At 43.1% G+C, this 17,031-nt stretch overlaps 2 protein-coding genes across 6 annotated transcripts in view; both read left to right on the forward strand.

Annotated features, from left to right (window-relative positions):
* Window positions 1-9,152, forward strand: part of LOC138968577 (protein ABHD18-like) — a 37,499-nt gene extending 28,347 nt beyond the window's left edge. Inside the window, exons 11-12 of the mRNA XM_070341167.1 lie at window positions 6,483-7,171; window positions 7,573-9,152. Coding sequence (XP_070197268.1) covers window positions 6,483-7,171; window positions 7,573-7,627 — 744 coding nt within the window. The 3' untranslated portion in view covers window positions 7,628-9,152. The remainder of the gene's footprint in view (window positions 1-6,482; window positions 7,172-7,572) is intronic.
* Window positions 9,153-11,435: 2,283 nt separating this feature from the next.
* The window catches only part of LOC138968575 (la-related protein 1B-like), a 93,518-nt gene continuing 87,922 nt past the window's right edge, over window positions 11,436-17,031 (forward strand). For all 5 annotated transcript variants that reach the window (XM_070341156.1, XM_070341155.1, XM_070341157.1 and 2 more), the window contains exon 1: window positions 11,436-12,450. In XM_070341156.1, coding sequence (XP_070197257.1) covers window positions 11,976-12,450 — 475 coding nt within the window. In that variant the 5' untranslated portion in view covers window positions 11,436-11,975. The remainder of the gene's footprint in view (window positions 12,451-17,031) is intronic.

Genomic DNA, 17,031 nt, shown 5'->3' on the forward strand with positions numbered 1-17,031 from the left:
TCTGGATTTCCGTCGAAGCTCTTGGCTGCTGTCGAAGCTGCGACGCAGGTTATTTCCATATATTTCCCGGAGGGTGCATCGGCTTTGGCGGCTTCCTCTTTGGTTGCTCCGTCGTCGATGTCGGACTTCCGTTCCGCGAAGAAAGGAGGTTTCCTACTTCCGGTTCGAGAGTCACCTTTGGTGGTGTACCACTTTTTTGCAGGGTTTGGCTAGACCATCTCCTCCCGGAAGTGGTATCCCCAGTGTTCCGGTTCTGCTGCTCGTTCATCACGGTTCAGTTCCGGAACACGCTCAGCCTTGGCTGGCTTCGGCGACACAGGCTTCAACTTTTGTTCCTTCTTGCTTAAGAAGTTCACCTTGCCGTAGCCGGGTTGGAATTTGTTGTTCTTTGATCTTCCGCGTACGCCTTTACTGGGGATGCAGGAACTTCTTCCTCTGCTGGCGAAGCAGTTTAGAGGCACTTGGGTGTTGGTTCCCATACCACACCTTTGTCGGGTCGGAGGAAATTGGACTTCAGCTTTTGGAACTTGCCTCTTTCTCGGAGATGATCATCAGAGCGCTCTCTCACTGAGTCACTGAATCCTTTCACACTTTGTGCGGATCAGGAGGCTGATGACATCTCCACTCTTTTGGTCAGCCCTTGCTAGGGTGAGCGAAGAGCATGTGAGGCTGTCCTCCCTTCACTACGCTCATACAGTCATGTGTCGGAGGGACGTGTTTCTCTCGCATTCTCAGTTCACTGAGCAGACTAAGAGAGACACTTGAGCTTTGCCAGGGGTAGAGGGATCTCCTTTTGAATATTGGGGTTTAATACCAGAAGAAAGGAGATCCAGTCGAATAGAGATCAGCAGGTCTCCGACTTCTCTCTACAAGGGTTGAAGCAGAGCTAGCCTCCTCAGGAGAAGCATGCTCAGGCCTCTGGCCAAGCTAAGCCGGCAGCCAATAGGCAGTCTCTGCCTGATTCTCGAGTTTTGAGAAATAGATCAGTGTCGGGCAGGGAGAGGGGCAGCTCTAGCAGCAAGCTTCTCCCCCCAAGGAAGTGCCCCCGATCTCACACACCCCCCCCCCTCCGCCCTCCACTTTGGTGATGGCGGGGGGTCTTCTCCCTGCACTTTTTCATTGGTTGGTCTCTGTACACAGCCAATGGATTGTGGGAGTGGTAAGGTCGGGCGACTTCCATCGATCTAATGAGTGCATATTTTCAAACAGTCGTTTCAGCCACGGGCTGCTGCTTCTGTCGCACTTCCGGTTTAACCGGAGAGGTTTGTTCCTCTCACAGACGTTTCATAGGTACGTCAGGGTTTTTGGAACAACGGCTGACCTTAGGGCATCCAGGTTTTTTAGCCTCGGCTGGTGCAACAGCCATTCCACCTGTCGGTGGTGGTGGTTGTTGTTTTCTCTGTTCTTGTGGCTTCGGACTTCGACATTTCTTTCCTTTATTCTCATCTTTTGCAGGAGAGGAGATAGGACGATTTCTGTTTGGGTGGGGTTTCTGTCTTCAGGTAACCCCGTTTTCTCACTTTTTGCCACAAGCATCTGGACTATGGTCCTTGTTTGTCTTTCGCCGAGTCTGACTCTGTCTTTCTCTAGCGATCAGACGCGTTCTGGTGTTTCGTCCAAACTTAAGGTGCGCTTGAGTTGGCCTCGGAAGTAACATTCAGATTTTCCTGAGGGGGCATTGTTTTTGGCAATGGATGTTTGAGGAGTCATTCTTTGTGGCTTACCACCTCTCTCAGGTTTTGGCTAGTCCTCTCCTTCTGGCAGAGGGTTAGCTAATGTTCCGGTTTCTTTGCTGTGGTCTTATAGCCCAGCATCTTATTTGGCAGCCGAAACTTCCGTTTCTTACGTTTACCTGCGTACTGTGGGTACTTCGGTACAATGGCTGTCCTACGGGCATCACGGCTCTCAGCCTTAGCCTGTGCAATAGTCTCCTGCCTGTCGCAGTGCGACTATGGCATTTTCGGTTCCTGTGACTTCGAATTTCGTCTCTTCCTCTCTTCACCCTCATCCTGGCATGAGGTGAGTCAGGACGACTTCCGTTGGGTCGGGTTTCCTTTACAGTCACCCTTCTACCACAGGCAACTATGACTACGGCGTTGCCCGTTGATCTCTGCGTCTGACTCTCAGTCTTTTAGAGGTAGACACACGCGTTCTGGTTTTTCGGCCAAACTCAGGAAGGCTCTTGATTTGGCCGCAAAGTTAACTTCCGGTTTTTACCTGAGAACACAATGTCTCGGGAGTCTTATGGCTGGTCGGCTTCACGGTTTTCCGTTTATGCTTACCAGTCTTGTTTTCTGTTTTGGGTTTTTGATTCACATTCAATTACCTACAAGCAGACTGATCTGCGAACACTCTGGCTTTTAGCCATTTTGTTTATGGTCACCAGTCACACCAGGCTTCGACCACTGTGATTTCTGCACTTCCGGTTGCTTACACACAATTGTAAGTCGCTGCTTCCTCGTACTACCTCTCTCTCTGCGTTCGCATGGACTGGTAGAGGATAACTGGCGACCACCTCTTTTTTGGGATTTTCTCATCAAGTTGGACTCTGATACCTTGTACTCAGGTGTCTCTCTCTCTCTCATTGGTGGAGATCAGTCACTCTTCTCTTGAGCTGACTTCCATCTCACAGGCCTTTCGGGCTTCACTCCATCCCAAGGTTTGCATGCTTTGGCATGATTGTCTTACAGGGTTCATCCTTCTCAGCACTGAGTGGACAACCTTACGCACGGATCGTTCCAGGGCATTGGCATTTCCTTCCAATAGAAAGGGGGGGGGGGGGGGGGGCAGCTTGTCTTTTCCTCGACTCGGCTCGGGTTTATTAATCCAAGGCTTGGGTCTCTTCCCGGGCCGTTTTACAGTCCAGGAGATTGGAAGAAGTGCTGGGCACAGCTTACTGGCTCTCTGAAGTTGTCTTTCGCAACTTTTGCCTGAGAGACATCGCGGCTGTCAATCAGGACGGTTCTCAGGCCCCTTCCTGCCTTGTTGGCAGCGGGCCAGTTCCTGGCAAGGGTTTTAGAGTGAGTTAGATTTTTCTTTCCCACCGGGCCCTTCCTGACTTGTTGGCAGCGGGCCAGTTTCTGGCAAGGATTTTTAGAGTGAGTTAGATTTTTTCTTTGCCACCGCCTTGTTGACGCTATCTGCTATATATGTGATTCGGAGTAAGAATATGTAATTTAATCGAAAATTTTCATTCGATTAATATACTTACCCGAATCACATAGCGTATGCCCTCCCACCAACCCCGCTTATAGTTTTCTAGTTTCTTTAAAGCCGTATGATCATGACCACGTGTTGAGGAGCGGTAGTGACGTAGTACACACCAAGGGGAGGTAACTCCCCGGGTCTGTAGTCATTACCATGGCTCCATTTCCACTTTTTGTGGTGGGGTTGCTTCCCTTTAAAATTGTTTAAGACGGGTAGCCTTTTCAGACCTTAGCATCCTAGACTGCGTCAATGCTATATATGTGATTCGGGTAAGTATATTAATCAAATGAAAATTTACTTATAAAATTTTTGACTTTTGCATGGCTAAAAAAAACCACGAAAAATCGAGAACAGGGAGAGAAAAAAGGAATGCCGAAGAATGTCGTGTCAGAGTTTCTTCCCCTTGCTTTTGGCGCTTCTTTCCAAGAAAATGCCGAAGCGAAAATCTTACTCAGTAGAATTCAAGAGTTTGGTGTGGACAGAAAACAAATTAGGATGTGGCGAGCTAACAGAGATGTCCTTCTGCAGCATGAAACAGGCAGAGAAAAGCGAAAGTTGAAACTGCACCCTTGTCGGACTGTGAAGTCGGAGGAGATGGAGGTGATACTTTTTGGTTTCTACAAGAAGAAAGAAGCGAAGGGCGAGTTGTTAGAAAAAAAGACTTGCTGAGAAAAGCGCGACAGTTAGGGGCGGGTCTGAAACTTCAAGACTTTGATGTGTCAACAGACCTGGTTACTGTACGAAATTTGCGTACAATCTTACGAAATTGAAGACCGCTGTACGATTATACGCCAGACATTAAAATCATACGCAAAAAAAAAAAATCAATCGTACGCGTTTTTTTGTGTTTGTTCTTTCCGAATCCGTGCCTAAATCACGAAAGGGAGGCAACCGTACATCAGCATCGGTTTGGTACGTCATCCGCCTATCGAGTTGCGCATGCGCATTGCGGTGTTTCTTTTAAACTGTCCAAGATGGCTACACGCGAAAAGCGAGCTCACGAAACCGATTCAGAAGATGAAGGGGACAGTAAAGAGCTTCGGAAGTACAATCAGGTTTTCAAGCTGAGTTACTGCAAAGACTTTCCTTTCGTCACTTCGTCGATGAAGGGAAAACACCACGCCTTCTGCAAACTTTGCAGAACGGACGTTTCGATCAGCCACGGTGGAAGTTATGACATCGACAGACATGCGAAAGGCAAACGCCACAAAGAAAATGCAGCCGCGGCAGGTTCCTCGTCAGTTGCCGACAGCAGCTGATGCAAATTTTCCTCAGAGGTCAAAAATAAAAATTATGTTTTTCTATCATTCGTTTTGTGTCACATTTGAGGGGGGAATAAAGCATGTGTGTGTGTGTGTGTGTGTGTGTGTGTGTGTGTGTGTGTGTGTGTACCGCAAGAATGAATTGTACACCTTAAAATTCTGATTGTACACATTTTTGACTCACATGCGAAGCAAAAGTGAGTCTATGTACTCACCCGAGTCGTCCGTCCGTCCGTCCGTCCGGCCAGCCGGCCGTCTGTCCGGCCGGCCGGCCGTCCGGAAAACTTTAAAGTTGGATATTTCTTGGACACTATTCAGTCTATCAGTACCAAATTTGGCAAGATGGTGTATGATGACAAGGCCCCAAAAAACATACATAGCATCTTGACCTTGCTTCAAGGTCAAGGTCGCAGGGGCCATAAATGTTGTCTAAAAAACAGCTATTTTTCACATTTTTTCCATTTTCTCTGAAGTTTTTGAGATTGAATACCTCACCTATATATGATATATAGGGCAAAGTAAGCCCCATCTTTTGATACCAGTTTGGTTTACCTTGCTTCAAGGTCAAGGTCACAGGAGCTCTTCAAAGTTGGATTGTATACATATTTTGAAGTGACCTTGACCCTGAACTATGGAAGATAACTGTTTCAAACTTAAAAATTATGTGGGGCACATGTTATGCTTTCATCATGAGACACATTTGGTCACATATGATCAAGGTCAAGGTCACTTTGACCCTTATGAAATGTGACCAAAATAAGGTAGTGAACCACTAAAAGTGACCATATCTCATGGTAGAAAGAGCCAATAAGCACCATTGTACTTCCTATGTCTTGAATTAACAGCTTTGTGTTGCATGACCTTGGATGACCTTGACCTTGTGTCAAGGTCACATGTATTTTGGTAGGAAAAATGTGTAAAGCAGTTCTTAGTGTATGATGTCATTGCTAGGTTTAGTTATTTGACCTTGACCCTGAAGGTCAAGGTCATGTCAAGGTAAAGCATGTGAGTCGTATGGGCTTTGCCCTTCTTGTTAGCCTCATTTGTACACCAGGAAATTTTAGTGGTAATCAGGTCTGCGTCAAACATGTGGCCACAAAGGTGGAAAAAACGGCACCATGTATCCATTCGCCTCTGTACGTCCAGTAACCAGAAGGTGCCGGCAGATTTTGAGGATTTCAGGTTTTTCAAGTTGTTTTTAAATAAAAGCCGTTTTTGTCGAATAGACATGCTTTCAATGTGTTCATTTACGAGTGATGGTGTGTAAGCCTTACGTATGTCTGTCTGCGAGTTTAACAATTTTATAATACACAAAATATCTTCATGTTGTTTCACATTTGCTTTAGTTTGAACACACATAACACTTTACATACCAGATGGTATCATTATATGAATCATGTCTCCATTGCAATGAAGAATATGTTCGTGCATAGGGTCAAGTACCGAGTATAAGCCCACCCCCCACTTTTGTCTGAAATTCGTGCGGAGGTGGGGGTGGGGTTATACTCGGTACTTTACGGTACTAGTTGCCAGTGACTGTTGGCTGCCAGAGACTAGTTGAGCGTGTATCAATGCACCTCGCCAGCAGGTATTCAATAGGTAGATTTCTGCTGTTCATCAAGAATTGAAGACTGATAATTGTTGTTGAGTTTGTGCGTTCTGACCAATCACAGAATCTGGTTGAACCTCAACTTGATTGAGTTACAATTTTTGTTATTTTATCTCTTTATGCAGCAAAACATCCTGTTTTGTGAGGTCGTATTAACCGTATGTTTTCGGTTTTAAGAGCATGGTTGGTTATATATTTAAGTGTGTTGTTACAAGCTTCTTGTATTGTGGCTGCATGGCAAGTTTTATGGCTTTTTGCTGGCTGTTTTGTGGTTTGATATGCAGATTTTTGTTGTTGGTGTTATAGATGACATAAGGTCCTTTCTACCATGTGTAGGACCACATACTCCTTGCGTAATAATGAAAATGGAATCATTTTTTTTTAATCTTATCTGAACGTTGCAGTATAATGGGGACAGAGCTTACGCCATGGGGCAGCAGTTTGTGAAGGAATTCTCCAAGAACTACGATGAGTTCCAGGGAATGTACGGCCACGTAGAGGACACCAGCACACAACACGACACTGACCCGTCCTCTGCCGACGAAGTCCACTCTGCGTCACCGGCGATGGAACAGAGGCTGCAGCCCGACGGCACTGTATCCATGGTGCAGGCTTCCGCCATCCCTCACCCTGGGGGGTCCAGGGGTCCTCCCGCTCAGAACTCCCCGCAAGAACCACCCCCTTCCCCTTCTCCCTCTTCAGGCACCAGCAGAGACCCTCTGACTCTTCAGCACGCCATGTCCAAGGCAAAGCTGTCGCGGTCAGGTCGAAGCCCCCAGCCAGGATCGGAAACGCTACAGCACGCAGAGTCCAAGTCCAAGGTGTCTCGCTCCACAGGCAGCGCTGCGTCCCAATCCCTGCAGAAAGAGGCCACCGACTTCATGGTGGGGGTCATGGATGAGTGCACGCACCTGGGCAACTTCTCAACGCCTGTGGACCCTAGCCTCATCATCATCGTGGCGGCGCAGGAAGACGCGTACATTCCTCGCAACGGGGTCATACCCCTTGACGAGCTGTGGCCCGGGTCAGAGGTCCGTTACCTCCAAAACCGAGGTCATATAGCAGCCTTCCTTCTCAACAATGATGTGTTTAGGTGAGTGAGGGGGCCTTGTTGGTTGCTTGAAGGTGCAATGAGTAATGAACGAAATGGCTTCTTGTTGAGTATTATCAAGTTTGAAAATACTTGTTGATGGATAGTTTGGTTGATTTTATAATGATGGATTGATTTGTTTATATGTATTCACATTTGTATTATTTTTGTTGTTGAAGAAATGGACTAGCTGCTGTCTGGAAGCTATTTTGTAAGTGTCTGTGTTTATGATTTGCAATACAGGGCAAGCATCCTCATTTTAATTTAGCAGTGTGACATTTCTTTTCAGAAGTACTGCAGTTGTATATGCCTGTGAGAGGAGTTCACTCTTTTGATCATACCGGTGGAAGGAAAACTCCTTTGGCTGTACATGTAACTCATGAAATCTGTTTTATGTGTTGCAGAAAAGCCATTGCTGACTCTTTCCACAAACAGATGAAGCTGTGCTCTCCAAGCTGACACCGGAGCTCAGTGGGAACAAAATCAGTGGAAAGTTGAGAAAGGACACCATGCTTGGGGACTGGATGTCGAATGTTTTGCTGTGAATGGAAGAATGTACCATGCTGTAAATGATCAAGCTGTGATTTTTTTGCTACTGTGAATTTTTTGTAAAATCTATGAGAGAGAGAGAGAGAGAGAGAGAGAGAGAGAGAGAGAGAGAGAGAGAGAGAGAGAGAGAGAGAGAGAGAGAGAGAGAGAGAGAGAGAGAGAGAGAGACTGACTCATTTTTGACTTATTTACGAGGGAAATGATATAAGCAATTGCTGCTTAACAATGGTAACAACTAACTCATTAAAAGAGTGAAAGAGAGAGAGAGAGTTATTTTATATGCACATTATTTGGGACACACAGTTAACGCCTTTCTGACTGCTGCTTCCACAGTAGTCTAAAGATAGCTGAGCTAGAGATGTCCCACATAATGAAATAAAACACAGGTGTTCTTGGCACAAGCTGTCACGCAAACAGTAAAAAAACCACCATTGCAATACAGAGAGAAGGCCTGAATAAGCCCCCAAAAAAGCTCATTTGACTATTTCTTCGTAAAATCGATCATTTTCAAAGTTACTGGGTTTGACTGTTGTGCGTTTGACTGTAACATCAGATATTCAGATGGTCACATTGCTGACTCCCATCCACAATGATAAGTCATTTTAAATGTTAATGCATCAATGGCAGATGAGATTTTGAATTGGTCCGAAATAGCCAAATAGGTTGAAGGGACATGAAAAAGCTGCTTAAGCAACAACGAACAACCAACCACAGGACTGGCGTACTGTTACATCTGTTGGTTCAGCATCTCAGGAAGGGTTCACATGCACCAGGTGTGATGTTTGTAGCTGAGTGCAGTGCTGTATTTTCACTGACACTGATCGTTCTAGTCTGTGTACTAGGTTGATCAATCCATGCATTCTTGTGAAGGTTTATGAATATTGAATCATATACTTCCACAATGTTAGGAGAGAATGTTTTGAGTATATATGTAAATATGAAATAATGTAGGGAATTTGCATAGTTCTGCATAATCCACAAATTCAGAGAGTGTTTGAGTTTGTATGTAAATATGAATGAATGTTGTGAACTTACCTAGTTTTGCACAGATTAAAAATGCTGAGGGTACATGAAAGGCAAATATAATACATCAATTCTTCATCAGAGTGCTGTGACTAGTGTGAGAGTGTGTTTTGATTTTATACTTGGTACATGTGATTGCATTTGTTTAATCTGAAGAGAAAAAGTTCAGCTGTTTTAGACTTCTTTACAGGCCAAAAGTGAACACTGGGTGTAATGTTGCAGATATTTTTCGTCTGTATATATATGCATTTATGCAATAAAGTCAAGCATGTGATTTCACCATTTGTAAGGAGACTTAATTGAGGCTCTGTGTAAAAACTCTCAGTGAATGTGAACTTGATATTTGAAGTACAGGAGGAGACAAGTATACCAACAATGCTTGAATAAACATGGGCATTTCTGATTTATTCTGTGCACGCAATAATTGTTATGTATCTGTGTGTGTGTGTGTGTGTGTGTGTGTGTTGTGTGTGTGACTGTTGGTGTTGTGTGTGTGTGTGTCAGATGAAACTTATGTGTGTGTGTGTACGTGTTAGATGAAACTTCTTCTGCAACACTTGTACAGAGCTGACTGGCTTTTCTTCAATCAGATAAAGAGCCCTGGGCCGGTATGCAAGGGTCGAGATTAGAGACTAGGCCGGGATACCTACAATGCAGCCTATCCAGGACTAAAATCTCTTAACTCATCTTCTTAAGCCAAAGGTAGGGGAGACCGGGGCTAGTCCGCCCCCGGGGCACATCCGTCTTTGTCTGTTTATTCTTACGTTTGCCACCTTTTAGTCGTTCACACCATGTGAGAATGGTGTCCCTACTTCCCGCCATATCCTGCAGAAGTTCAGAGGTTGCGCGCCCATATATCGTGAGTACAGATCACAAAAAGTGTTTTTCTTCATTTTTGTAACATGAATGCATAGCAGTTGACTTAGGTTTTGATGCATTACCTCTGAGAACAAATACTTAGTCTTGGTGTCGAGTGAAAGTGCGTTAATTAAGGTCGAGTTCTGACGAAAGTTTTGCTTCTTCCTTCCCATGTTGTGCTCGCTATCTGGCACTAGAGTTGCCTGCCCGTGCGGGGGCAAGTCCGCCTATTTGTCATGGGGCAAGTCCGCCATGAAGAATGTGCAGGTGTGGGGAACAGTCCAGTTTACATCTGCCATAACTGTGACTCTGATGGTGACTCCATCTATTCTCGATGGTAAAGATTGCAGATTCATGTCTAAAAAAGACTGACGCCGATTTGTGTTACATTCTTTCGACATTCTTTTGTATTTTGTCATTGGCATTTTTGAACCTAAATATTGAAGGGGCAAGTTCGCCTACGTTAGGGTAGGTCTACTTAAAGCAGTATGTACAACAAATGTTCATGGGCACATAAAAACTGTCTGCACATTGATATCAGCTACACATTTGTCTTGATGTAAAATAAAAAATCAGTCTTCTAGTTCATCAAAATCGCCAGTTATGCTACCAAAAGCATAAAAGTAGGCGGACTAGCCCCGGTCTCCCCTATCCTCAGTAGTAGTATGAACATACATATATACACACACTGTACTGAAACACATTATGTATACATGTGCACACACCCATGCCCAATCATGCATATATGCGGAAAACAAATAAAAGAATTAAAGACAACACGAATGTGAAATTTTGGTCAGCGCAGTACAACTGCATACAGAAAGAGAAATATGATGAGATCACATAAAAAACATTCGAAGATAATAGATATAGAGAGAATACTACATGGCTTGCTGTGTCGTACCAGATTTACACGAGTTGTTTTTTTAAATATTGAACTGCGAGCGAAAGCGACCTGTTCACTATTTGAAAAAGCAACGAGTGTAAATCTGGTACGACACAGCAAGCCATGTAGTATTCTGTTTATCCTACATACTGTATTTACGTGTATTTTACTGAAAATGTCTTGCAGTCGAGGCAGCTAAATTGAAGACGCTTGTTTTGGAACCACGATCTCTTCAAAAGCCTCGTGCAATCTATTACGTCAAAGCAAAGAAACGTCACTCTGAAAGTGTGGCGTGACGTGTTAGTTCTAAAGATTCATCGAGGGTAATTAGCGAGCGCAATTTTTGTTTCTATAATGACGTTTGTCTCGGTGACTTTGGCATCATAAGCAGTGGAAAAACAGGTCCCTGCCAGACTTGCTTGACATGACCTCATTTACATGATATACACACGTGTGATTTGAACGATTATTATCTCACGGGTGTCTCTCTCACGTATGTAGGATAATATACTTTATAGGGAGAGAGGGAAGTCAGTTCAGTTATGATTTCAATGCATTCAATTCAAGAAAGGGTAACAAATTCAGAATAAAAAAACCAAGAAAGGCTAATTGTTGGAACGTTGTTATTCACAAAATACGTTACAATCACAATAACAACGTTCCAACAACTGACCTTTCTTGGGTTTTTGATTCTGAATTTTTGAACGTTGGCAGTTTTTGGATTTTTTCAAGAAAGGGTAATTAAAACGCTGCCACATGTCCTTGACTCTAAAGTGTTCATAAAAAAACACGTAAAAAGCTTTCCTCTCAAATAATGTCAGATGAAACTGAATAGGTTTACATTACACAGTCTCCGATTCCTACTTTCAATATTGCGCTTTTCACGCGGCCTTGGCAAGGAAGGTCACCTGAGAACCATCCGTTTTGTTTGCGCATGCGCTGATCCTTCTATACGAATGGCCGACATGTGCGATACGATCCAGGTATTTTGTGAAAGATGTTCATGTGCACGACTCCATTGTTACCCTCTTTGTAGGGTTGGAGTGCATCATGAATAGTAAGTCGTATGTGTGCACCTGTTTAAAGTTGTATGGACGATTTTCCTTACACCAGTGAAGTACTAAAGACATTAGTTGAGGTCACAACGTGGCCCGAGAGTGCTTGTCCGTCAGACTGAGACGGGAGACTCCACGCGGTTCTGAGGCTGTCCACCCCAAAATCGTGCTGTTCCTACGTTCCATTTTGCTGACATTTGTCATTTGTTCAGTCAGGATAACGCGGCAATTGTTGAATTGTCAAAAGAAACTGCGACAGAACCACTGAAATAGTTTATTCTTTCTGACATCTGGAAGCGTGCAGTAACATTACAATTTACAGTACCAGTTGTTGGACCACAACACTAACTCCACAGCGACCACGTGGTTTTCTGTCTTTATTATTTTTATTCGTTGAAGCTGTTTGCGTCGATTTGTATGGTACAATTCTTGGATAATGGCAGCTGCTGTTAGCTCATCACATGTGAGTGGAACAGAAAATACTTCCAAAGGAACAGACCAGCCCCCAAAGTCTTACAGGGAAGCAGCCGGAGGGTCAAAGGTTGCAGTTGCCATGGATTCAGAAGTTGCACCACCAGAATCAAATAGTGATGTAAAACCATCAGACATGACTAAAGCAAAAGATGTGAAATCCAAGGAACCAGTGGTAGTTAAAGCCAAGGCAGCACCAGCTGCCAAGGACAAAGCGACACCACAATCTGAGAAAATAGCAGAAAAAGAATCCAATAACGAAAAAGAAAAAGTTAGCGTCAAAAAGTTTGACCCAAAGACATATGTGGAGGCACCACCGCCGAAGACAAATCCCTGGAAAAAATCTTCCAGCTTTGACACGCCCCCTCCAACACCAACGCAGACAACACAACCTCCAGTAGCAGTTCAAGCTGCTGCAGCTCCCAAACCTGCCGTTGCAAGTAAGATGTAGATCCTCTATACATAAATGTCTCGTAATCATAAACATCAAATATGTTGTAACATTGTAAAATATGAACAGCAAAGCATGTATGTGACTCTGCCGGTGCCATTGCGTCATTGAGTGTGTTACAGTGTTAGCAGGGCTACTTGACTGAAAATAAACCATTTTTAATTTTGTTGCATTCCAGTTTTGCAATTTTAGTCATTCTGGGTAGAGTTTCGTGTTGGTTCTGATCAACTTTAGTGCTCACACTCACAGTGACATTTGTATACTGGATGCCTGAAGGGCAAAAAGGTATACAAGTTTATCAGTTGTCTTCAACTTAAACTAAGTATACTGTAGAAAAACAAAATCAGGAATGATGGGGAAAGGGCATGGGTAGTGAACTCTTGCAGTGCATCTGCATTAAGTTCCTCAGATTTTGCCGTGTGTGGACAGATGTATGCACATTTAGTGATTCTTAAAGCGATTTATTTCTTGTTGGTTTGTATGGTGATGATGGGTTTGTATTCATTGTCATGCAGGCTGGCCTAAGCTGTTGAAATAGTTTTCCCATTTGTAACACAATGGGATGAAGTGTTGACAATGACATGTAACTTGTAAGTCTTAACAGCTCTTAGTTAAATCTAGAGAAGGATGGCGTGAGTATCTGTTTGTAGCAACACTAACACTCAGTAACAGTGACTAACTACGACATGTACGTGTGATATTCACAGCAGGTTTTACACTTAGTCCAGCTTGCGTCCTTAAGCAATCAGTGTTAAGAAAAACCTCCCGAGGAAGAAAAAATATGTAATATATATATGAGACAATGACAAAAGGTGACGTTTTCATGTCAGTATGTCCCAAATGACATCACCAGTACATTTTTCATTCTATCTAATCTGTTTTCGTTCTATTTTTTCTAATAACATCCGTTAACAATTGATTGCCAACTGGAATGGAAGAGCACAAAAAGTGTAACTTGATATGTAGTTTCTCTAGAGGGAAAAACATCTTCCACTTTCATGTCAGTGTGTCCCATGCAACATACATTTGCCAAACAGCTATGTGTAAGTAGATTATTTGTTAGTGGTATAGAAATACTGATCAACAATCAAAGTCAGTTTTCACATTCATGTTCTACCTATTTCTTATTTGTTTATTCTTTTGGCAATGGTGAAATGTCAGCAATCGTGTGTCATTCGGGACAGTAGACATGACACCTGACCTTTTGTCACTGTCTCAAATACATACAAACAATAGCCATTGAAATTGATATAAGACTTCTCTTACTCTTAGTCTTATTGTTTTAAGACCCTGTTTTCTCAGGTTTTCTGTTCATTACTCATTTGAAGACTCCCTCCTTTAAAGAACCAGGTTTTCCGTTCATTACTCATTTGAAGACTCCCTCCTTTAAAGAACCAGGTTTTCCGTTCATTACTCATTTGAAGACTCCCCCCTTTAAAGAACCAGGTTTTCCGTTCATTACTCATTTGAAGACTCCCTCCTTTAAAGAACCTTTAAAGAACCAGGTTTTCCGTTCATTACTCATTTGAAGACTCCCTCCTTTAAAGAACCAGGTTTTCTGTTCATTACTCATTTGAAGACTCCCTCCTTTAAAGAACCAGGTTTTCCGTTCATTACTCATTTGAAGACTCCCTCCTTTAAAGAACCAGGTTTTCCGTTCATTACTCATTTGAAGACTCCATCCTTTAAAGAACCAGGTTTTCTGTTCATTACTCATTTTAAGACTCCCTCCTTTAAAGAACCAGGTTTTCCGTTCATTACTCATTTGAAGACTCCCTCCTTTAAAGAACCAGGTTTTCCGTTCATTACTCATTTTAAGACTCCCTCCTTTAGAGAACCAGGTTTTCTGTTCATTACTCATTTTTAGACTCCCTCCTTTAAAGAACCAGGTTTTCCAAAATGTGTGGAGGTCTTAAAGGGGGGGGGGGGGGCATCGTGGACACCCGGCCAGTACTGTAACTGGCCTTGGCACGGAACGATCCAAGGGGGGCAATCTCAGTCATCTCAAAGAGGGAAATCCAAACGCAATCCGCTTTGTTCGATTTTATGGGCTTGGACGATAGAGAAAAATAAGAAAAGCAAAAGCTGGAGTCAGTCTGGACGAAATTGCTATCAAGAACGCAGAATTGATTTTTTCTGAGTTTTTTTTTTAGCCGTAAGCGCCATGTTTATCGGTCTCCAACCGGCCTCAAAGACAAAGGAAAACTGACGGTGCTGGGTAATTGAAATCAAATAATGAACATTGACAGCATGCACAGCCGTAACCAACACCTTTTGCTCACAAGACATGTCAAATAAAGTGAAAAATAGCAACGACTTACCATTGTGCACTCCCGTGTCGAGCTAAAACTTAAGTTGCGGCACAATTTCGCTTCTCGCACATCTGGCTTGTTGACATGCATCAACGAAGGGGCCTCACTCTGGAAGAGTTTCCTGCTCCGATAAACATGGCGCTTACGGCTAAAAAAAAAAACTCAGAAAAAATCAATTCTGCGTTCTTGATAGCAATTTCGTCCAGACTGACTCCAGCTTTTGCTTTTCTTATTTTTCTCTATCGTCCAAGCCCATAAAATCGAACAAAGCGGATTGCGTTTGGATTTCCCTCTTTGAGATGACTGAGATTGCCCCCCTTGGATCGTTCTGTGCCAAGGCCAGTTACAGTACTGGCCGGGTGTCCAAGATGGGGGGGGGGGGGGGGGGGGTTCTACTGTACTGCCTTGGATGTTTCTTGTTGGCAGTTGCCAACATTTACTTGCGGTGCTTTTTACTTTAAATAGCCTTTTTCGCCACTTTTTTGGTGGTGAGGGATCTAGATAGGTACCATCAAGAACTGCCAAAACTTCAGAAAATTGTTAAAACTTATATGGTCATTTTGGCAAATTTGGTGAGGAAAATTAATTTCTGAAAACATCACTGGACTGATTTGTCACATTGTGGCTGTACCAAACTTTTTAACTTGAAAAGACCCCCAGCGGGTTAAGGGGAAGAATTTACCCGATGCTCCCCAGCATGTCGTAAGAGGCGACTGATTCTGTTTCTCCTTTTACCCTTGTTAAATGGTTCTTGTATAGAATATAGTCAATGTTTGTAAAGATTTTAGTCAAGCAGTATGTAAGAAATGTTAAGTCCTTTGTACTGGAAACTTGCATTCTCCCAGTAAGGTCATATATATTGTACTACGTTGCAAGCCCCTGGAGCAATTTTTTGATTAGTGCTTTTGTGAACAAGAAACAATTAACAAGTGGCTCTATCCCATCTCCCCCCTTTCCCCGTCGCGATATAACCTTGAACGGTTGAAAACGACGTTAAACACCAAATAAAGAAAGAAAGAAAAGTGAAAAGCTGATTTGACTGGAACTGAGAGCACAGCTGTTACACAAGTGCTGGGCCATTGTAAGCTTAAAGCTGTGCATACCGCCCACACAAAGTGGAGAGCACATAGTGGATATGCAGGCTGCTTATAAATACTAGTTATTGTTTTATATGAATTATCAGATTATTTAAAGTGACCGACTTATTTTTGTATGCCTTAGAAAATATATGATTATAAATCCTTTACAAAGGGATGCTGTGGTTGAACAGAAGTTGCCATGGCTGATCTTGTATCTATGCGCTTTCAGAGCTGCCAGCTGCTATGCTTTCGTGTATTCATGCAAAAAAATAGCATAAAAAGCAGATGTGCGAATACATTTTAAACAATGCTACACTTAGTGCTTACACTGGTAAACTATGCTGAAAATTCCATAAAAATCTCAATTGCTAAACTTGAAGCTTCACTAGGGTTGGCAGGTCTGCTCTTAATACCAAGCAGAATGTCCTACAGAAATGTCTGGACTGGGTGGCCGAGTGGTAACGCACTTGCGCTCGGAAGCGAGAGGTTGCGAGTTCGACCCTGGGTCAGGGCGTTAGCAATTTTCTCCCCCCTTTCCTAACCTAGGTGGTGGGTTCAAGTGCTAGTCTTTCGGATGAGACGAAAAACCGAGGTCCCTTTGTGTACACTACATTGGGGTGTGCACGTAAAAGATCCCACGATTGACAAAAGGGTCTTTCCTGGCAAAATTGTATAGGCATAGATAAAAATGTCCACCAGAATAAGAAGAAGAATAAGAATACTTTATTATCTCATAGAGAAATTCAGGGGTGGTACATAACAATAATACAAACAAGACATTGATTTTACATAAAACATATAGCACTATATAACATGGACATCTTTAAAGCACTGCGCTTACATATTCTCGCACACCTACGCGTATAACGAACTATGGCTAAACATCATTGCAAAATATCATAACATACAATATATCGCAGGAAATATACGTTTGTACATAAATACCGCTGTGACTTGGAATAATAGGCTGTGAAAAGTAGGATATGCGCCGAAATGGCTGCGATCTGCTGGCCGATGTGAATGCGTGATGTATTGTGTAAAAAAAATTCCATCTCACACAGCATAAATAAATCCCTGCGCCTTGAATATGTGCGCGATATAAATTGCATAACAACAAATTAAAAAATCCCTGCGCTTAGAACTGTACCCACGGAATACGCGCGATATAAGCCTCATATT

The sequence above is a fragment of the Littorina saxatilis genome, linkage group LG6 (genome assembly GCF_037325665.1).
Source record: "Littorina saxatilis isolate snail1 linkage group LG6, US_GU_Lsax_2.0, whole genome shotgun sequence".
NCBI classification, from domain to species: domain Eukaryota; kingdom Metazoa; phylum Mollusca; class Gastropoda; order Littorinimorpha; family Littorinidae; genus Littorina; species Littorina saxatilis.